General features: G+C 35.1%; 2 protein-coding genes across 4 annotated transcripts; one reads left to right on the forward strand and one right to left on the reverse strand.

Annotated features, from left to right (window-relative positions):
* Nucleotides 1–1,425: 1,425 nt before the first annotated feature.
* LOC21402637 (serine/threonine-protein kinase TIO) lies at nt 1,426–11,374 on the reverse strand. Its single transcript, XM_024165384.1, has 24 exons — nt 11,300–11,374; nt 10,628–10,687; nt 10,142–10,271; nt 9,943–10,017; nt 9,657–9,749; nt 9,444–9,518; nt 9,244–9,336; nt 9,069–9,132; nt 8,868–8,952; nt 8,651–8,723; nt 8,502–8,570; nt 8,324–8,404; nt 8,101–8,176; nt 7,859–8,011; nt 6,918–7,056; nt 6,656–6,827; nt 6,349–6,447; nt 5,720–6,259; nt 4,380–5,537; nt 3,799–4,032; nt 3,156–3,299; nt 2,670–2,750; nt 2,293–2,481; nt 1,426–1,760 (listed from the first exon to the last, which is right to left on the reverse strand). The coding sequence occupies exons 3-24, from the start codon at nt 10,229–10,231 to the stop codon at nt 1,515–1,517; spliced, it is 4,029 nt and encodes a 1,342-aa protein (XP_024021152.1). The 5' UTR covers nt 10,232–10,271; nt 10,628–10,687; nt 11,300–11,374; the 3' UTR covers nt 1,426–1,514.
* A 2,551-nt stretch (nt 11,375–13,925) lies between these two features.
* On the forward strand, nt 13,926–19,180 carry LOC21402638 (uncharacterized protein At1g51745). 3 transcript variants are annotated; one of them, XM_024165187.1, is made up of 5 exons: nt 14,017–14,285; nt 15,412–16,013; nt 16,188–16,469; nt 17,254–17,519; nt 17,619–19,180. In XM_024165187.1, the coding sequence occupies exons 1-5, from the start codon at nt 14,101–14,103 to the stop codon at nt 18,555–18,557; spliced, it is 2,274 nt and encodes a 757-aa protein (XP_024020955.1). In that variant the 5' UTR covers nt 14,017–14,100; the 3' UTR covers nt 18,558–19,180. The 3 variants fall into 3 exon arrangements, with proteins under 3 accessions (XP_010087499.1, XP_024020955.1, XP_024020963.1); XM_024165195.1 differs by having other exon boundaries at nt 15,412–15,629; nt 17,619–19,179; XM_010089197.2 differs by having other exon boundaries at nt 13,926–14,285; nt 15,412–16,469.
* The last annotated feature ends 3,073 nt before the right edge of the window (nt 19,181–22,253 follow it).

Below are 22,253 nucleotides of genomic sequence, written 5' to 3' on the forward strand. Positions count from 1 at the left end.
GTTTAGTTAGAGGATTCATTTTTTGATTTAAATTATGATTCATAATTTATTATAGTATTTTCTCTTATAAAAAATACACGTAAATCGAAAATGATTCTAATCTTATGATTCTAATCCATAAACCAAACGGACTATAAGTTTGAGACGGTTAAATAGACTGATCCAAAGCCCCCACTATTAGCTCAAATTCGATTTGATCTAAACATTAAGGTCAAGTCACAATTTTTGAATCCGGTCGATCTTAAGCTTTTTAGACTTTAAAATCGAATCAGACCGTCTCTATTCTATTTAAGATTTGGCTGACCTAACTCAAAATTTTCATTCAAACCGTTAGACTTAGATAGCCTAAATTTTCAGCTCTAGTCATGACTCAAAAAAACATATAAAAATAGAAAATGTACTTTTAAGAGTATATTAATCTGAATCTTTATCTCTTACTCTTAATAAATACTTTTTTATTAGTGTAATTATTTAACTAAAAAATTATAAATAAAAAATAAAAGTAAAAATCTTCTGTACTTTTAAAAAGTATTTGTCAAAATTACCGGTTAATGTATAGAGAAAGATTCTCAATTTTGTTTGATTGGCAGTGGGCCTCATAATTTGTTTGACAATGAAAGGTTAATTGGCGCACCTGATTGATTGCATTAGGCATGTTATATTGGCGACGCTTGAAACTTTGAAGCTACAAACACACACAAGGAAATTGTCACTCAACCGAAGTCATGGCAAGGACTTCCTCAACCGAAGTCACCAACACCGACAATGAGGGTTTAGAGGAAGATCTTATATGGAGTTGCTTTTAGAAGCATGATGGTTGAGTCCGCAAACAATCATTTGGGCACGCATGTTTCTCGTAAGCTTTACTTGCTACTCTTTAAATGAAAAGGCATGGTCATGTTGCTTGTGCATATGGTTTTCAAAAGGACAGTAGAGAAGGAAGAAAGTAGACCCACTACTTCTATTTGCTGAGGCTTCAAGGTAGACATAATCTCATCATTTGCAGCTAAGGAGCTTCTGTTTAGGAATTGGTGGCACATTGGTTTTCTGGAATTATCATAGCTTTCAGCCCAAAGTTCTCTCTTCTTTTCTATCATTACGTAGGCATATTATCAGAAAAATGGGGGTCTTTCCCCAGCATTGTGCATAAGATTGTTACCGTGTATACTTCATTGTCGTTTTACCTGGTGACGTCGTTTTGTTGGACTATTGTCCTCTCTTCTGCTGATGTCGTTTTTTAGGTGATATCAATTTTGTTGAGTTATTGCCGTTTCTTCCGTTCATGTCGTTTTTCAGGTGTCGCCTTTCATTTTTTTGAAATAACACCATCTACACGGCATCATCTACCTAGTTTGACCACGAATTTATGCTAATTTGATCTATCAATTGTACAAAGCAAATGAACTACAAGAATGCATGGCAAACTTTCTTCCATGATTAAGACTCGCCAATTTGGCAGTCTCTATAATTGCTGATTTGGTAGTGTCAAGTGTTTGTCTACTTGGGGAATGGTTTCAGGCATTATCAGCAACTCTGCTGATAATGTCCGAGGCATATTTGGCAATTTCTTTTTCTTGGGATTGTTGAAGCTTTCGGATAATGGGTAACAACTCCGAAGATCGGAGGAACTGTCTGCAAGGAGAGTGTGCACACATCTTTGTCAATGAAAAGAGAGCTACCTTTAGAGGCGACTGATTTAGGGCACCTGGAGCTGGATTCAAGGGTACTGCTGAACACTCAGCCACCAACTCTAGTATAGCCTGCAGCACAAGCAAACCAATAGTTATTTATTAAGCTATTAAAACGTGGCAAATGTTTGTTTTTATATTCTAACACTTCCCCACGCAAGGATTAAAATATGTGAAAAGCTTAAAACGTGGCAAATGTTTGTTTTTATATTCTAACACTAGGATTAAAATATGTGAATATTTAGTTATAAGCACGAAACATATTAAAGAACGAATACATGATGATTTTGAAGAAGGTAATTATAGAGGTTTAAATTCAAGATTCTACACACATACCATATTACTTTAACTGTTCTCTTAAAAGCTTAAGCTATTAAGTGAGTTCACAATAGCTTTGTTGTTTAAAATTCCATCACAATACGAACGAACAAAGAAAAAGAAAACCATGTTTTTGAAAATAAAATGGATGGCAAACTGAAGATTCTGTTCTTAACACTCGAAAATTAGGTGGAAGTGAGTTTATTATAGCCGTTTTGCAATTTTATCTTACACGAGTGCACAAAGTGGCATGCGTGCATGCATAATTGAATATCTCTCGACCAACCTGCAAGGCTCCTGTAGATATAATCTCTTCACAAAGCTTGTTGGAGTGGCGAACGAGGTTACTTAATGCACCTGCAGCATTAGCTTTAGTTTTGTCATCTTCTCCTTTTAGCAACAGATCGGCAAGATAAGGTATGGATCTCCTGAGTTGTTCATACATTGTGCCATTATAGTAAGCAGCATTTCCTATCTGGGGAAAGGAGAGAAGATAGTAGTATATAAGACTAAGTAGCCATATATCCAGGAAGCCCTTATTTGGCTTTTCCATGTTTCTTCCCAAAAAAAAAAAAAGTACTATCAATCTATCACTAGGTTAAAATTTACTAAATAAAAAGAAATAAAATTCTCAATTGGAATAGGATGGACAATAGAACTTACAGCAAAACATGCAAATTTTCGTGTGCGTTTGTCTGGATCAGAGCATCGATCGATAAGGAGGCTAATGATTTGGAACCTTGCCTGGAACATTGCTTTCAGTTATAAAGAGATTTGCAACTAATTCACCCTTAAGGTTGTGTTTGGTAAGAGAGAGAGAGAGAGAGAGACAGAGTAAAGAAATGTATATAACTCGAGGTGAGGAAAATGGAAAGGAAGGTTAAGACCTTTCTCTTATTGTGTTTGGTATGGACCAAACAGTTTGTCATTTCTCGAGTGTAACAAAAAAAAAAAAATGTGTTCGCAATTCACCAATGCACGTGTAAGCTCATAAGTTTTGGGGGAATAATCTGCCAGATTTTTTTTTTTTTGACTATTTCCTTTCAAAACAACCTCAAGAAGAGTTGATTCTCAGGATGTTCTTTTCTGACCCAAAATAAATAAATAAATAGATAAATCTTGAAAGTGATCTAGCTGTTTGGTACTTACGAGTGAATCATAAAAGTAGCAGCTATGCCGGCACATGTTGCCTAGAGCACTACACGCATTTGCTCGTACGTTGGAGTCTTCATGAGTGAGAAATTCCTTCAAGTACTCCAAAACAGAAGCCCTGTCTATGTACTCATAAAATCCCTGAACACCATAAAATCTGAACTTAGTGATTCGTTTTGCGGGGGGGATACGGAACCGAGAGTGTACAATATTTTGTATACATGAGTGATGAAGCAAAGTTGTTTCCATTGTCAAAAAATAAATTCAGTTTGGGAAATTCCGAGGAGCATAGCTGGTAACATCAAATCAACCCTTTTTTTAAAGGAATTCTGCAGTTTTTGACAACTAAACCCTTTTCCATGAGGAAGGTTTTTGACCAAATCTCTTGGAACAGAATTAAAAACTAAAATTCTCCTTGGAAGAAACTGAGGAATCGCCTTTAACTATGATTACTATGCTTGAATTGTGAAGGTCTCATTGCGATTTTCTTCGGTTCTAGTGGACTTGTCCTATACTTTTGTGCATTGCTTTTTTATTTAAGAAACCTCTTATTTCTTTCTTATAAAGAAGAAAATGTGTAGATAAGAATGTATTATATGCGGCAACAGACCGACAGTTGTGTAACAAAAACAAATCTAACCTTGTGCATGCGAGCTAAATCTGAAATAATCATGAGAGCATCTAACGTGACTTCTATCGGGCATGAAGAATCCAGCAACCTTCTACACCTATTGGGATCCAATAAGCCCTTTTTCACAAGTTGACCTGCCAGAAGTGGCTGGCGTATCATTTTGGCGAGAAATGCAAGAGGCCGTCCCAAATCTTTTAACTCCATGCGCTCCAAACATCTAAGAATGATGCCAGGCACTCCAACCTGGTAAGTTGACAAGAAATCGAGTGAGAAATATGGGTCTATCGCTTCCAGGTGGTTGTTGTACGGAATTTTGGAAGGAAAAAAAAAAAAGGAAAGCCAATCCTTAGTTATCCTTGGTTTTACTTTTGTGTTTATCATTGAATTGAAATAAGCTAATAAACTACAAAATTATTTTTTGTAGCCTAAATGCGCAAGGACATTTTAGCACTCAAGCAGTTAAGGTACTAGGATTTCTATTCCTCAGGATAGTATTTCCACTTTCTAATGGTAAATAAACACTGGAAGGACAATCGAATACAAATTTGTCACGGCCAAAGAATAGAAACAAAAGGAATAGACACTCAAACCTCCAAAAGGATTTTAGTATACTTTCCCAAGTCTTCCTCGATTACTTTCACCATATCCTTGTTTTCCATGCATACCCTCGCACCGGGTGAACCCATATAGAGAAGGAAACCACTGTTTACAGAAGCAGTAGCTGTTGGCAGGCCTGGAGCATTCTGTACAGCAACAAAAGGAAATGCTAATAGATCAATCACTGTATTTATTATATCTCTGACTCCATCCTTACCTCCACCAGGCCCAACCCAGCACTTTACAAGTTTGAGGTGCACATCACTCAGTAAGTCAGAAAAAATCTTGATGTGATCGGTCTTCATAATTTGACGAAAAGTGATGGATCCGCCTGGAAGACAGTGACATATTGATGAAACAGTCCATGCTGCGCCTATTGGGGATAGTCCAGCTTCATCTCTTATGCTTCCATTTCCTTGAGGAGCTGCTTTTGAAGCGTTTTTAGCTAACAAATTAATGAGAAGCATAGGGATACCATTTGCACACATCTCTTGAACAGCTAATGGTCCGCCCCACCTGAGTCTGCATTCTAACAAACCGACACATCCATCCTTAAGGCCATGCCAATTTGAGAGAGCACCAGTTGCAGGATGATTATCCACTTCGTTTTCGTTGCCAGATGAAATTTTAAGGCAGTCACAAAGCATAGCAGTTCGAGGAATCAAAGGCACTCCTATTTCAGATACAGAGGATTCAACAGAGGCCCCAGTTTCGAGGGATATAATGGAAGCAAGAGCCAACATAGCTGATGCACTACAAGGTTGAAGAGAAGTTTTTGTTTTGTCATTAGGAGAGAAATACTCGGCAAGGACAGCAAGTCGAGAAACCTGCTTTTTTTGGGTGGTTGTGAGCATAAATAACGCCGAGTTTCTTCCCATTGCCCTTAAGCACTGTGCAACTGATGCAACAAGGAGGCAAGAATGTAAAACCAACACATCGGGATTGGTTAATTTACTCTTCAAGTTACTTGTTTCATCTGTTTGTGTAGCTTTATTGAAGGATGAAGTACAAAAAGATAATATCGAGAATATCTCTGAAATAATGGTTCCATCCCCTCCTCCACTGACAACAGTAGTTACAGGTAGGGAAATGGGAAGGCCGCATAAAACACCTGGAACAATTGCATTATGTAGACAGCACCTTGACAAGACCTAAGACACAAAACTAAGATCTCATCATCCTTTTATGTTAAATTATGAAAGCTTAATGCAAACAATAGTAATTTGAAAATGCAAGTAAAATTCTTTAAATGCCTTCAGATCTTAAGGGAATTCAAATTGAAGAAAACACCACTTAGTTGGAAATTTCAGATAATTAGGATGAGAGCAAGGACCTGAATGCAAGCACATAGTGAAGCCTCAAGACGTTGACGAAGACAATAGTAAAGAGCAACCTGCACTGCCTTTGATCTGAGGAATGCTTTTGTCACTGCATCAACAACTTTAGCTGATTCTGTGTCAACTAATGAACCTCGATCTTGATTGCTTATGTCAAGTCGGAGCAAAGAAGGACTTTGTAGCGCACTTAAGGGAAATTGATAGGCATTTTCTTTCATATAAAGAGTTTCTGATGCATGTATCAACAACCAAATAGCTCGAAATGTTTCACAAGCAGCATGCAGCTTATCAGAAGAACCCGAGAGGAGACTCGAGCCTGACGTAGCTAAGCAGAGACACAAATGGTCCACTAAACTAGATCTTTTAGCATGATCCAACATGCATCTTAGCAACTCATTAAGAGTCGAAATGACCTCAGAACCTGAACCAGAAGAACATGCTTTTAGACCTTGGACGACTGAAGCTAACATGACAGTAATGCAAGCAATAGACTCGAACAAAACTTTTCCAGATATATCTTCAGTGCAACCAACAACCTACACATTCAACAAGATGAAATGACTTTAAGGAGCTTATACTTTTGTCAGCTATTTCTATTCAAATGGTGGCACAAAAGGGCTATGACCTGAGAAAAAATTTCGGTTAATGGAACCCAGTGTCTCAAGTACGAGGTTGTAATGCCGTTTCCTCTATTGTGCACCAAAATTTTGATGATTGAGAAACTCTATAAAGAGATTAGAGTTGCATCAAACGCTAATAATCATCAAACAGGAAAGTTTATAGAAGTTCGGCATTTAAAATCTAAAACTGTTTAAGATATTTCAGTTAAATCACAATAGTAAAAAAAGTTTCAGGAGGAACAGTATTGAAAGAAAAGCGCATATAGGACTAGAACTCTAGAAGGGATAGTTTTCTAAATAAAGCAACAGTACCTTTGCACTTAAGTCATTAAGTTCAGATGGTTTGAAGCTAACAATATGTGCGGTGAAAACAAGAAGTTCGTGTGTTATTTCATCAATCAATCCACTGGGCTGTATGGCGCCAGCTGCAACTAAGTTTGAAAGAATTCTTAGTGACTGGTATGACATAAGAACTTCTTGATCCCTAAACACATTGGCAAACAATCAAATCTCTATTAATTTGTTTATAATGCCTTAGTATAAGTTGAATAGTTAGGCATCCTACTAAATTTACCCGCAAGGCTTTTGAGATCCTTTGGACCATCTGTTTAGTGGTCGCAAAACATGTGCTAAAGCTTCATTATCTTGACCGATCATTTGTGCCCCTTTGACTGTACGGGAGTTATTTTCTAATCTATCCAATGTCTGGCAACCTGAAACAAAGTTCACCACATTTTACAAGTATCGTGTAAATTAAGAAATTTAAGGTGGTAATTGGCATTTCAAAGATTTTATCAAAATTTAGTACATGCATTGCATTTCTGCAGCCACACATCCTTAATATGCTCATAATACATGCTACAAAGAAGGGGGAAATGGATTCAGCACCAAAGAAAATCGACCTATTTGCGGATTTTGGTCATCAAGTGTAAAGAGTTGGAACAAAGATCAAATTAGGAGGGCAATATATGATATTGAAAACGAATTCCAGAAGAAGCGCCAGAGAACTACTAAGTATGACAAGCACGACTAGAAAGCTATTCAAGGATCTAAAACTTGTGTGTGTGTGTGTGTATAGAGAAACAGCTGGTATACCAATTTCTTATGGTTGTAGTGTAAATTTAATCAGATTCATTCTTAATACAATGCTCAGATTGATCTCTTTTGTGTTAGTACCGTTGAATTCCTTATAAATTGTTCTTTAATTTCTGTTCTAGATTAAAAAAAGATTTTTAATTTTGTTATGTGCAATTCAAATGTAAGATGTGGTAATATCGGTTAAATTTTGGGACCCATTTGACACGTCTTCGAGTGTAGAATTGCCAAGGTTCAGATACTAATTTCACTAAATTAATAATCAAGGTTAAGAGATATTCCTATATCATCAAATTAGCTAGAGAGTCTATACATAACACAGGTTACAGAAGATTGAAAGCATGGGAAATCAAGAAGCGTATAACCTGCCCTTTTTTCTCTTTTCTTTTCTTGTTTTTGTCAAATGGTAAAATTATCTACCTGACTGCTTAACATCGTTAGGACTTGCAAATCCTGGGAACTCCTCATGCAGTGAAGAAACGCCTATGTTGGAGTTAGGAACATTTAGCTGAGCATTTTTATCTTTGCACAGCCCTTTACTGTTCTCTGAACAATCGGGAGAGTTTTTTATACCTTTGACATAAACGAAATCATATTTATTTGATACAGAACTGTAATTAAAGTAAATAGAAGACATACAACCAGGACTAGAATAGCCAAACCGGCAGATATGTGACTCTCGCTTCCTTCTCCATTGCATGGCGCATCACATCTTCTAGCAGTCAGCGGACACATTTCCTGGTAAAAGGTTAAAGGCACATTATTTTTTTCTCTTGCTTCCCACAGAAGGTTAAGGATGACCATTCTCTTAATATCACTGATGCTCTGCGAGGATACATTTTAGTTTATAAATGTGAAAATGGAGATATTAAGAAATAGAGTTACCCCGGCCTGTGTTTCATCTGACATTCCCTTAATGAAAGGGTGTTCAAGAAGAGCAGGCCATGTCAATCGATTTTGTGGGACCTATTGCCATTTATACAAAGGCCAAGTGAAAATTTGGTCGCATACAGTGGAAATTGATACTGTCAATCAGAAGCAAGGGATGTAACCATTTCAAAACCTTATTGAGCAATCCCTTCAGGAAACTTTTAAAATTTGGACTTATGGTGTCTGGATATTTGACTGGATCCTGGAACATTTGCATGCAAAATTAGTTTGTACTATTAAGCTTAAATTAACAAAAGTCACATTGGGTATGACGGAATTTACCTTAACAATGTGTCTGATGAGTGCATATACAGAATTTGTGTAAAATGGAGGCTGGCCAACAAATAACTCATACCTGTTGTGTCCAAGAAAAACTAGTTTGAACAAATATGGAGGATGAAAGAAGGGCCGAAAAGTAAAATAAAAGAATCTACTGTTCTAGTAAAAGGCCAAAGGAATCTTTTGACTGCAATAATAGAGAAATGGACATTCTACATACAGTATAACTCCGAGAGACCACAAATCTGCAGTGTGGTTGTAGGGTTGTTCTCGTACCAGTTCCGGAGCCATATAAAGAGGAGTGCCTAAAAAAATATCACAAGAAAAGATAAAAATGGTACTAAAACTAAAAGAACAACGTCTATAGCAAATCATAAACTGCACCGATACTAAGACAAGAAAATTAAATCATTAAGCCAACCTTTTATGGATCGCAAAACAACAGTATTCATGGACATTGCACGTGCAAACCCGAAATCACAAAGCTGTCACCAAAGAGAAAAGTAACAAGTTATTTGATAACAGGACTAAGGTAAAATAATGAAATTGGTACGGAATTTATTTTTAAAAAAAGGCATATCATCTGAACCATGAACCTTGACAATAGACCCTTTGCTAATAAGAATATTCTGAGGCTTCATGTCACGATGGATGATACGGTTGGAATGCAAGTAATGCAATGCTCTCACCTATAAAATTCAACAGGATGGTGAGGTCTGAATTCCATAACGAATAAAATACCAGCTCCTGCTTATTAATAATTTAGATGGGACCAATATTCATAATGAAGAATTACCAACTGCTTTGCAATTGCTTGAACTTGTTCTTCAGGAAGGCAATTGTCATCCTCAAGAACTTCAAATAGCTCACCCTGTCAAGTGTGTGTCAAGAAAAGTAATGGACTAGTTACTTACATGTGTCTGCAACAGCCTTCAAAATGGCACACATGCATAAATTTGCAGCCTGGATGTATTGTTATAGAGAGAACGAAGAGATAGCTTCTCCTTACTTGTGCAAATTCAGTGACAACACAGAACTCTTGAGGGCTTTCGAAGGAATCAAGCATTTCAATGATATTCTCATGCTTCAGCTTTCTTAGAATCTGTGACATTCCAAAGCAAGGAAATATCAAGTGACTTTCCATAAATAGATTCACTAAAACAACGATTCACTTGACAGATCACTTGGTACAAAAGATTTGGTAGTTTACTTAGAGTCCGCATCATTATCCCAAATAAAATCAAGAAACTACTCTGCATATTGATATCATTACCAAGAGAAAGTAAGTCCATTACCTCAATTTCTTGTCTTAGATTCAATATGTCCTTGTCACTTTTCCCATGCTTCATAATGAATTTCATTGCAACAGTCTGCAAAGCCATGCAAAATTAAAAATTAAAATAAAGCCAATAGAAATTAGTTTATGGACTTTGAAAACTCTTTTTTCAATAGAATTATGGACTTTCAAAGACTCAAAATGGAAGAAGTGTGTACCTGGCCGGTGTACTTTCGCCTTCCCTTGTATACCTTTCCAAATGATCCTTCGCCTACCAGTTCAATCACATGATAATCCTCCACACCCATCTTTTGACTAGAGCAATATTTCTCTTACCAATTTCTAACTCTGCATATGAAAATACTTCAATGGGATAAAAGTCATCATTGTTCTCGGAGTAAGTTTCACTTTCAGAATGCTCTACTTTTGATAGAATTACAACTTTCACTTCTGGTAAATCAAATAGAAACAGAGGTCAAAAGTTAAAACTTATAGAAGTGCATCTATGTTTATGTACGAAGTATTTTGAGGATTCCAAAAGCTATCCCAAAGAGTTCTCTAAGCCTAAATCATGATAGAGTGTAATTGGGAATTTAGTTTAAAGAAAGAAGTACTAATTGTTCATTTACAATCTAAATTCCGTCCAATGCTAGTTTCAAATATGCTAATTAGCCATTCCTAAATTAATCAAAATTAAATATTACCTAATTATAGCTCGCATAAGTTGTCTGCCCAAACTGATAGCTTCGAATGCTTTAAGAGTCCTGGATTTTCGACAAAAATTAGTTAATCTTACATCATAACAAGCTAAATTCAGCAAAAAAGTGAAGAAAATTTCAGAGAATCCAAATTGAGAGAGGTAGAAACGAATTTATTCCAATAACACGTAATTCAGCAAATCAACATCGAAAATCTGGATTGCAGATTGATTGTAAACTATGCCGAGTATATATACCCATAATAATTGAAAATTTCACTGTCAATCCAAATTTGGAGCTGACGAAAGTTATGTTTGGAAAGCGAGAAAATGAAGTAGACGAAATAAGAAAGAAAAATCGAAATGCTTTCTTTTCCCAAAAAGCCAGAGACAAAATCGAAAATCCAGAACGTGCATTGAGCCAAAACTAAGTAGAGTGTAGATATGCCAATCAACAATCGAAAATTTCTCCTAATGGCTGCTAAGTTTGTGTTTGGAAAGTGAGAAAATGGAGGAAACGAAAAAAGAAAGATACTCCTGAAAATCCATGGACGAAGACTAGAATTGGCAAAATTAGTAAATAAATAAATAAGTAAAACAGAAAGAGAATACAACAGAAGAATTGATAGATATACCTAACGAGTTTTAGAGCGAGAAATTTTAGGAGAGAGAGACTTACAGAAGATAGTGTGGAAGCCGAAGAAGAGAGAGGGAGGTGCAGTGTGGAATTCAGGCTTTTCCCGCCTATGTTTTTTCAATTTTTCAATTTGTTTTTTTTTTTTTTTAAATGACAAATGCTTTTATCACTTTCCTATTTTCTTTTTGTCGCATTAGAAGAATATTCGTTTTTAATCGTGGGTCACCTATGCACCGACCATAAAAAAAAGTAAAAAATAAAAGATAATCAAGCGGCAGTTTATTCGGTGAATGTGACTGGCTTTTTATGTGTTTTCTTATGTCGTTTTATTGATGTTACAGTCGTTTCTTCACTTATTGATGTTTTCTTATGTTTTACTGCATTGACTAGTTAATCCGTTACATCTCTTTCTAACGTTAAAACATAAACAAGAATCCGTTCCGTATTTTACTATTCGATACTCGTTTACTTTGTGCTTTCAATAGGACAAAAATTCAACTTTATTACTTATGTGAAGTATATTAATGTATGTCTATATTTTATTATGTAGTTTACCGTTGTTTTTAGTTTTATTATGTAGGTTTATAGTTGTTGTCGTTTTCTAATTTGTTGCCCTTTTACTGTTGATGTTTTCCCCCACCTTTGACGTTTATTTGATGGAGAAAGATTTGGTTTTTTTTTTATATATATATTTTATTGTTGTTTGTTATAACTCTCTAATTTAATTTAATTTTATAGTCGTATTATCAATTGTATTAGATAGATTTGAATATTTTGATAATTGTATACAAAGTTATGTTTTCTCTCTAAATTGGAGATTTTTTCTTTGTAGGATTCTTTTAGGTAGATTTAAAATTTTATGTCCCGTGTCCAAATTAAATTGGCAAACCCTATTCTATTTATTTCAACTTTCTGTTTTTTCTCGAGATGCACCATGATGGATAATTGGAACCGTTTTGATCAAAGTTGCGGATCTTGACGGTGGATTACAAAATCTTTTCACCACCATCACCACTAGTTTCCTCCATCACGTTTATCATATTATCACCTCCGCCACCACCATCAAGGTCATACCACGATTATTCTATTCATTTGGCTGCATCATTATTACAATTGCAGTACGTTTTTTATATTTTTTATTTTGCTAGAAAGCCCCCTTCAGCAACTCTTCGTGTCCTAGAACCTATTATACCTCACCCCAACCCGCCCACCATCGGGGCTAGCCGAAGCGGCCGTAACTTTTTCTTGGTATGTCGTCTCTGGTGTTTTTTTTGTGTCGTCTGCAGCTTAGATATGTCGTTGTTTCTCACTCTGTGTTCGTTGACCATTTGTTATCGTTTTCTTATTGTTGTTGTTGTTGGTATCATCCGATCACTGTCGCGTTTCACCATAACTTATTGTTCTAGTAAATCGTTCTAATAATCATCTGTTTTTAGTCTGTTTATGCATCTTGTTCGTCGTTTGTCAGCTTAAATTTATTGTCACTTTTCAGTTTTCTGCCGTTTCATATTTGCTATCGTTTATTTATTTATTTATTCAATTTTGTATCGATTACATTTGCTGTCGTTTTTTACTTTTTTTGTTTAATTATAATGTATATAGCGATGGCGTTTTTCATTCATGTTGTTCGCGGTTCAGTTCAGCAGCTCAAATTTTATCGTCGTTTGATATTTTGTGTCGTTTACCTCGCTGGAAACACAACCTTACCACCGGGCCTATCACTGAAGTCATGTCGGTTCGTGACTACAAAATTCGGCCCAAAAGGGCCCATTTAGAAAAAAAAAAGCACGTGGCGTGTGGAATTGCTTGCCTGTAGCTCACACAAAACAAAACTCGTCCGTCCGATTAGGCGCGTGTACACAACCGATTCAACTCAATCCCATCACGTCCGTACAGTCCCAATATACTATTCTTCTCTCCCCACGTAGCACTCTAACTTCACCTCCGACCCCTCAATTTGCAAATATTACAAAATGTAGGAACCAATTTTTTTTTTTTTTGAAAACAAAACAGCACCCTTTCAAAAAAGGAAAAAAAAAAAAAACAAGATTATTTTTTTTAAAGGAAAACAAAACAAGATTAGTTTAATGATAAATCCACCCATGGAATTTTTTTATCCTAAAATCAAAAAAATTAAATAAAACAAAAAATAAATTAAATCCTCACGTTTTCAATTAATGGCACAAGTTGAATGTTACATCAACAAAAAAATTAATGGCACACGTTTTTTTTTTTTTTGCATAATATCAATCTTAATCTTTAAATTTTTTAAAAAGAAAGCTCAAATAGGCACTGCTAGAGTGTACTAAAAAAGGCCTGCAGTTTTACCTAATTTCAGGACATTAGTGAGAAATATGAAAGATATATGTAAATTTTGTATTTCGTAAAAAATAAAGTTAAATACTGTATTTTGCTTAAAAATAAGGGAGGGTTTTATAAATTTTTCCCCTCCACCCCTCAATTTCAACATAGACAGATAGACCTCCTCCCCTCTGTGTTCGTATTTTAGAGAGAGAAACCGGGACTTCTAGAGAGAGAAAGAAGAAGAAACAGTTTTATCAGGTACATACTTTCACAAAAAAAAAAAAAAAAAAGAAAAAGAAAGAAAAGAGAGAGAGAAGAGATGGAAAATCTCCAGTTCTGAATGGAAACCCTAACCCTAGCCCGATTTTGTCCTCTTGGATCGTCCCTATTCGGCCCCTTTCGGATCGTCGGCTCCTTCCTGTTCTTCGCCGGAGGCTGAGCCACCGCCGCCGAGGCGAGACGTCTGTTTGTTTTTTAGAGAGAGAAAGAAGAGAGAGAGAGACGCAGAGAGAGGGACTTTTTGGTGGTTTTTGTGTGGTATGGGGAGTACGGATTCCGGTACGGCTGCGGAGTTCAGCGTGGGATCGATCGTGTGGGTACGGAGGAGGAACGGCTCGTGGTGGCCGGGGAAGATTGTGGGTCCCGAGGAGCTCTCGGCTTCGCATCTCACCTCGCCTCGCTCCGGGACTCCCGTTAAGCTCCTCGGCAGGGAAGACGCCAGTGTGTACGTTTCTCTCTCTATTTTCACTTTCTCTCTCTAGTTTTACCTTTTTGGAATTTGGATAATTTCTTATGTATTGGATTTTAAACAGCGGACTTTGAAGCCTTTGTTTTGCTTGAATGAATTGTTAAATATTAGGATTTTCTTAGTGGTAAAGAGATGTGTTTGACCTCGCAATTTCTCTTTGAAGTGTTGGTGGTTTGAAATTAGAAAGTATAAACTTTTTGGAATAGAAAGTAATACTGGAGATTTGGGGTTTCTGTGTGCAAACTTTCATGTTGAAAGAATCACAAAATGGGTGCTTCTTCACAATCTCACTTCTTTTCAGTGTGTACGCCTCTCTTCTTTTCCCATTTTCTCTCTAAATTAACCTTTCGAATCCACACATCTCTCGTATTAATTTTTATGAGAAACAGTTTTGGAGACTTTCCTTTACTTGAATGAATTGTCAAATGTTAAAATAATGGAGCGCTCAGTGATGGAGAGATGTGTTTGACCTTGCAATTTCTCTCTGGGTATTTCTGATGTGAAGTTAGGTTGGAATGGAAAGTAGCAGTAGTAGGAATTAGGGAGTTTCTATGCATACTTTTTTTGAAAGAAACCACAAAATGAAAGTAATACTTGTATGCATAGTTTTGCACATCTATTAAAATCTTCTTAAAGTAGAAAGTAATACTGGAAGTGGAAGATGGGGGTCTCTGTGCATAGTTGTATGCCCAAAGAAAATCACAAAATGGGTACTTTTGCACATATGTAAAATAAATTTGTAGATTTTCTTCAATCTATTTTGAGGAGAATTGTTTGGTTGGGTAGTGCTATTTTTATTGTTAGATCCCATCAGAATTATAAGTATGAAAATTTAATGAAACTTGATGCCGATTTGATGGTGGTATTTTTTTTTTCGGTACCGTACCACATAATTTTAGAAATTTCTTTTATTAATTTGGTGAGTGTTCTTTTCTCGATACTCTAAGTGGTATCACAAGATGGATACTTTTGAATGTGTGTGTACAAGTCCCAAAACATTTTAAAGAGGAACTTCAATCTATTTGTATCAATTTGTGACGTTCTTTTCTCCTTTTTGTCTTTTTAAAGATTTTTAAGATATTCTACGTGGTGTGCTTCTCAGGGATTGGTACAATTTAGAAAAATCAAAGCGTGTGAAGGCATTTCGATGTGGCGAGTTTGATGATTGTATCGAGAGGGCTGAATCCTCCCAGGGAATGCCAATAAAGAAAAGGGAGAAGTATGCACGTCGAGAAGATGCTATTCTTCACGCACTTGAACTTGAGAAGCAACAAATGAAGAAACAAGGGAAATTGGGTATAGCTTCTGATTGTGCGAACAGTAAGTCATCTGGTGCTGTGAAAAAGGGGTTAGTTACACCTTCAGAAAGTTTTGGAAATGATAATCTAAAACTTGGAAATTCCAAATCAAATCAGTTTTATAAGAGGCTAGATGTGTCTCCTAAGAATGAGATTCTAGGGAGTCCTTTGTCTTCCCAAAAGTCCAAAGAGGGAAACCAACTTAGCGGGGAAGAGGATCATTCTGAAGTCATACCTCGGATGAGAGGCTTGCAGGACTTCGGGCTTAGGATTGCCCCTTCAAAGACAAAACTTTCACCTCCCATTTCTACGAATGGTTCTGGGAAACCATTAGTTGACAATAGTGTTCAAGCGCTTTCTAGTGGTGTTCTTAAGATGGGAAGTACAACTACAAGTCAAGTGAATGGTAAAAATTCTTTAGACAAAAGGAAAAGGTTACATGAGGGGTTGAGTGAGGAATGTTTGGTCAAGAGACGTGACAAGCGCCGCCCTCTTGTCCAAGTTTTGAAGAGTAGTGCAAAATTAGAAGTCCCTCATTCCTTGCAACCTGACAGTGCTACTGTTTCTACTTCTATTTCAGGAGTGGAGCCTATGGGAGTTATTTGCAGAGCGAAGAGGAGCAGATTTGTGTACATTCCAGAGTCTAGTGAATCCTTGGACTATAAAGCAATGTCACAAAGTCAAAGTGACATTGAGATGTCAGATTCCCAAATTGGAGCTTCTCTACATCCCAATTCTCTTGAAGGGATCATTTCTGGTTCCACAGAAGATGAATCAGATACTTCTGAAACTGATACTTCCGAATCCGAGTCTGATTCTTCCGAGACAGAAGATATGGATGAAGAAATGGCCATACTCTCAGGTGGAATTTTCACTTCTCATTATTGATTTATTTATTAGTGATGGAAATATGGCTTTAAAGCTTTAAATATTTGAAAGATCAATGTCGTATAGTTGCAGCTGATAGTATCTCGTTTGAATTATTTTAGTTCTATCTATGAAATCTGCCATTTGGCTTTGAGAATTCTTTATTTGTCCATTTAAAGTTGCATTTTTTAGCCGAAAGGATCTCAGCATTTGTCAGCCTGCGTTAGAAAATTTTAGTTTAATTGAGTTCACTATTAATAATTAGAATTTTAGAGTTATTGTTGAAACAAAATTTGCATTACGGATTGATCTTGGTCATTGAAATGTTTGTGGTGGACCTGGTGGTAAATATTATTAAGCTTCATATCCAACCCATATGGTGTGTTCGGTTGGTGTCAGAAGTTTGCTGGAGTTTGTACATGACTTCACATCACTATGATATGTTCGTAAATATAAACACTCGAGTCTAGGAACAGTCATATGGAACTTGGCTAGGAGTTCTTAAAAATAAGGACCAGATTGGTGATATTTGTTATTCTTGTTCTGAGGTATGCGTGGCTGATCTCTACCACTGTTCCATGCCGATAATATATTATTTTAGATATATTTTATGATTAACACTACTAGTAATTGTACCCGTGCTGTGCTCCCATAGCTGACCCTATTATGTTTTTATTTAATTGATTATGTCTTTGTTCCTTTTATGAGGTATTTATATTTATACATGAATTTACATATTTGTCATTTTGTAATAGTAACCTTTTCCGTCGTTTGTTCAGATGCTGCTGTACCCACAGAACCAGAAGTGAGTTCCATGGGAAGATATGATGCACAAGAACATGGAAGCATGGGCGGACTGGAGCCTGATGAGCCAACGCTTTCTGGTGACATGTCTCACTTTTATGGTCATTATCCTTCATCCACTAATGAAGCAGTGTCCAAATGGCAATTGAAAGGGAAAAGGAATATTCGCAATCTTACAAAAAGGCCTGCTGATGCAACTGATTGGAAAGGTTATATATATGGAGCATATCCTGATGAAAAGGTAAGTGTTTTGAGACAAAGTTCTTCAAATGGGAGCCTTACAATTTCTACACAACGTTTTTCTTTATGATGTTCTGACAAGGCTGATGTGTTTTACTAGGATTTTAGGGCGGAGATGATTGAACTAGACAATGGTTACTCCTCATCAAGAGCTGCGTTCAGAGGTCGAAGTAGTGTTGGCCGTAGTATGATTGATTGGGACGACTCTAGTTGGGAGGATCAGCCTTCTTTGAGGGGATATTGGGACACCAAAAGAGAACACTTTGATCCGGTTTACGATTCCCGTTATCAATTTGGGGGGAGGTCAAGATCCATGTTGATGGATGTCGATTTGAAAGTCCAAGCAAGTTATCAAAAAGAGCCTGTCCCTATTGTCTCTTTGATGAGTAAGTTGAATGGGAAAGCGATTATAGGGCACCCAATCCAGATCGAAACATTAGAAGACGGTTCATCTAGTAATCTTCTTCCCACAATGGATTATTTTGGCAATGAAGCAATTGAAAATGATGGAAGTACTGCTCTTCCTCAGGCATGGAGAACAGCGAGGAGGACAGCAAATTTCCGGGTCCCACGCCCTCATTTATCGTCAGCACTGGACGGTGACGAAGCTGCTTATGACTTTCCTTTCTTAGATAGAGAAACTAAGCCACCATCCAAGAAATCAAATGCAGGGAATTTCAGTCACAAGCCGGTGCTGGTGAGGAAGAATGCTCTTCACAATTCAGGGCCTCTGTCCGATCGAAAAAACAAAAAGGTGCCGAAGAAAGTAAGCTCATCATCTAGCCAGAAGACAAGGACTCTGTCTTCTATAGCTATTGAACATAACTTAAGTAACAAGCCAACAACACATGATAGTAGTAGCAACCAAATAGATGGGTTGATTAAACCGGAGTCGTCTGTGCCACCCACGACAGTAGCGTGCATACCTGTCAAATTAGTTTTCAGTAGGTTACTTGAGAAGATCAATAGGCCGCCATCAAAAGCCGCAGCTAGCAATGGGGCTCTGTTAAATAGTGATGTGGAGAGAAATCCATCATAGATTTACATGTACATTTTTATATGGCGAACACAATAAATTTTAAATAGTGCTAGTACATCATTTGTTATTGCTAATTTACTTTTTTCTGGACAAGTTTCTTTTGAATAATTGGATGAAGCAGGTAACCATGGATTGGAGTGGAGTCATGTACAGCAAAACCGGAAAAAAGTCTCGCGGTAGTCAGGAAACAACTTGGTGTCTGCAATCAAATTGGATGACGTAGTAGGAGGTACTCTGATGAGAAGTTTGTCTTTTATGTATTTTTGTGTTTCTTTCTTTTCATTTTTCTTTTTAACTAATTTAGCAAACATAGACAAACCTTGAGAAGTGCGATTCGTTGTAGATCCCCTTTGAATATGTAAAATACTGTAGATCATCAGTCTTTAGAACTCAGATTCCTCGGTGAGATATATATGTTTACAAGTTCATATTTTGTTCCTTGATTTCTGACGGGCACAAAAGCATTGCTTGAGGAATGTGTGATATTATTGTGATTGTAACAGGTTGGTATTTTGGGCTTTATGGTATTTGACAATATGATTGTAACAGGTTGAGTCATTATATATTTTATTTTTTTATTTTTTTGCCTTGTTTATTGTAAAAGTGGGGGTGATGTCTCGCATCATATGTTATTAGTTTTCATTCTGCACAACTGTACAATTGATGATGTCCAATATTTTTATTCCAAATATTATAGAAGATGGTTATATTCTCTTAGTCATTCAATCAGTTTGGAATTCTTGTGTTTGTGAGTTTGTGGAAGAAGTACCAAGGAAGAAGTTAAAAATTAAGGGCCTGATGTATTTAAACTCATATTTCTGATTTTGTTATAATGTTTTCCTCTAATAAAGAATTTGAATGTAAAAATTTTCTATCAATGGTACTTTCAAGTTCGTGTTAATGAATCAGAATTATTAATTTGAACACGTGAATCAAATGAGTTCTTAAAAAGGGTCCCAAAATGACAAAATTTCATTGATTAACATTGCACTTTTTCAATCTTTTTTTAAAATGTATGTATTAGTATCAAACAAGCTATGGCCTTATGTGCAAAAAGACTTTCGGATTTACAAAGGCAATACTAACTTGACATAAAGGCAATACTAACTTGACATAAAGACAATAGAAAAAGAAAAGATTGGGTTTTAGAGGGCGTTTTACAGCTCTATTTTTTTTTTTTTTTTATTAAATATGTTCACTTTATAACTCAAGTTATATTGTTACAGTGTTTTTTCTTATAAAATTTAAATTTAATTTTTTTGTTATGATATATTTTTTTTACGTATATAATTTAAGTCATAACTTAAGTTATGTAAAATATTAAGTCTAAAAATGGTTTGAGGGCACGATTTGAAGGATCACTTTTTGTTACTCATCAACTTTTATTTGTTATCTCTGTAAGGGGCTGGTCCCTTGGAGGACTAAAAAGGGACTACGGTCAAGCTCTATTTATAGGAGTATTTAACTATAGGGCACGTTATTTTATCTGACCAATAGGGTAAAACAAGCCTTAGCATAAATTTCTCATAGAGTTAACTACACATGTGTCCTTTTTATAAGAGAAAATGTCCATAGGCCGTGATATTTGCACATAAATCTCTAAAATAACCTAATTATATAATAATATTTAAATAACGTATTATGCAATTACTTTTATGACCTTTTAATGATATTATTTATTTATTTTCATAATCATGATATTGCTCTACTTTTTTTTTTTTCTCACATTTAGTGGGATATCTACTTTTTAAATGACAAAAAATTCAAATCTCATGAAATAAGGATTATGAGACTGATTTTGTGACACTATTATGAAATAAGGCACTGTTCACTTCACCGATTCGAGTTTAGAATTCGAGTTTTGCTACAGTACAAAGCTCTCAGAAACAGTCACATCTAACTTTTTTGCTACAGTAAAAAGCTCTCACATAAAGTCACATCTCAACTCGAATTAAAAACTCGAATTAACGAACTAAACAGGCCAAGTATTTTGTGGGATGTCTACCTTTTGACGTTGAGTTCGTTATTTTGATTGATTGGGTCTTATTATGTTATTGAACTTTATGCATGTATTTTGTGAGATGTACGAATACTGAGGCATTAGTATGTATTTATAATATAACTGATATTACAGTATATTAATAATGACATGTGAATACCTTATTCTTATTAATTGATATTACATTATATTAATGATATCATGTGGATACGTTATACTATTTTAATGATATGTTAGTTTTTTTTGCACCATATGTTGTTTATTTTTATTCACTGCAATTTAAATGATTGCTTCTTATATTTTGAAGTAATGCTTGTTTTTAACAATTTAATTAAGAGAAAAATAGGGAAGCTAGTTGCAAATAAAAATGCACATAAAAAACTTCTCTAAAAAAAAGGGTCTAACAAAAATCAATTAAAGGGGTATTTTTGGTTGCCAATACATGTATTTAAAAAAAATAATCCAGTGATATTTATAAAAAGCAGCCACATTTTAATTTAACTCTGAAAAAAAGAGTCATATTGTGTAATTTTTACAAAAGAAGAACAATTCAGCCTATTTACACATTAGGATTTTTATATGTATCAAAAAGAGATAATTACACTATATTGGCAAAATTACAAAATTTCATATCTTGAGTTGAAATTTAGCAAAAATTTCAGAATATTATAAATATAACAAAAAAGACATAGTCATTATCATAATAATATCAGATTTAATACTATATAATGATATAATCATATTTTAATGATATCAAAATTTTACTATTCTTATAATATTTTGAATGATTAAATAGTCATTATCATAATGATATCTGATTTTATACTATATAATGAAATAGTAATTATTTTAATGATATTAAAATTTTGCTATTCTTGTAATATTTTATTGCTAAATTAAAACTTTGATATTCAAATCTAAAACCAATTACTATGGTCGAATCCTTTAGTGGACGAAAAGTTTCATCGGTTTCTCCTTCCACAATCCATTAGGGAAAATGTTTTTATTTTTTTGTTTTTACTGAAGGAGAAAGGAATTCAGTGTGATGCTTTTATTTGTAATCGCTATGGCATTGTTCATTTCCGCCTTGTTTGGCAGAGTGGTTTTTGAATAAAAAATTTAAGAAAATATAACTCGAGTTATAATTTTATTTGAGTTCATGTTCTTTTAAGTTTGAATTCGAGTTTGGAACTAAAACTCAAATTCAAGTTTTCCATTCAACTCGAGTTCAGAAACTCAAACTCAAGTTAATGAATAATATTTTTTCTATTCTTAAAAATGATATAACTTTTTCGTTTTAATTCTGATTGAGATGATTTTTTTTCTATGCGTTAACAATGAAAAAACGAATAAAATTAGACCCATATACCCTATTAAAATTTTTCATCAGCATTGAGTTTTTATTAAAATATTATCTAAATACAAATTCAAGTTTTAACTTACTCAAACACAAACTCAAAAAAGATTATTATCTCAAACCATAACTCAAATGTACACAACTAAACACAAACTCAAATTACAACTTCAATTCAAGTTATAACTCAAATTCAACTCAAAATCTACACTCAAGTTACCTAACTCAAAAATATCAAAAGAACAAGCCCTTCACAACTCAAGTCATAACTCAATTTTTATGGTTATAATGTTTTCTCTAATAAAAATTTAAATTTAATTCTTTTACTACACTATTTTTTTCT

This window comes from Morus notabilis, unplaced genomic scaffold, assembly GCF_000414095.1.
Source record: "Morus notabilis unplaced genomic scaffold, ASM41409v2 Scaffold201, whole genome shotgun sequence".
NCBI lineage: Eukaryota > Viridiplantae > Streptophyta > Magnoliopsida > Rosales > Moraceae > Morus > Morus notabilis.

Bases quoted from the DNA above. Each gene is read 5' to 3' on its own strand.
- LOC21402638 (XM_010089197.2), top strand. From the start codon at position 14,101: ATGGGGAGTACGGATTCCGGTACGGCTGCGGAGTTCAGCGTGGGATCG. The intron at 16,470-17,253 runs GTGGAATTTTCA...TCGTTTGTTCAG, and splicing joins AGAAATGGCCATACTCTCAG to ATGCTGCTGTACCCACAGAA. The intron at 17,520-17,618 runs GTAAGTGTTTTG...GTGTTTTACTAG, and splicing joins GAGCATATCCTGATGAAAAG to GATTTTAGGGCGGAGATGAT.
- LOC21402637 (XM_024165384.1), bottom strand. From the start codon at position 10,231: ATGGGTGTGGAGGATTATCATGTGATTGAACTGGTAGGCGAAGGATCA. The intron at 5,538-5,719 runs GTCCTTGCTCTC...TTTGTGTCTTAG, and splicing joins CACTATGTGCTTGCATTCAG to GTCTTGTCAAGGTGCTGTCT. The intron at 2,751-3,155 runs GTAAGTACCAAA...GCAATGTTCCAG, and splicing joins GCTACTTTTATGATTCACTC to GCAAGGTTCCAAATCATTAG.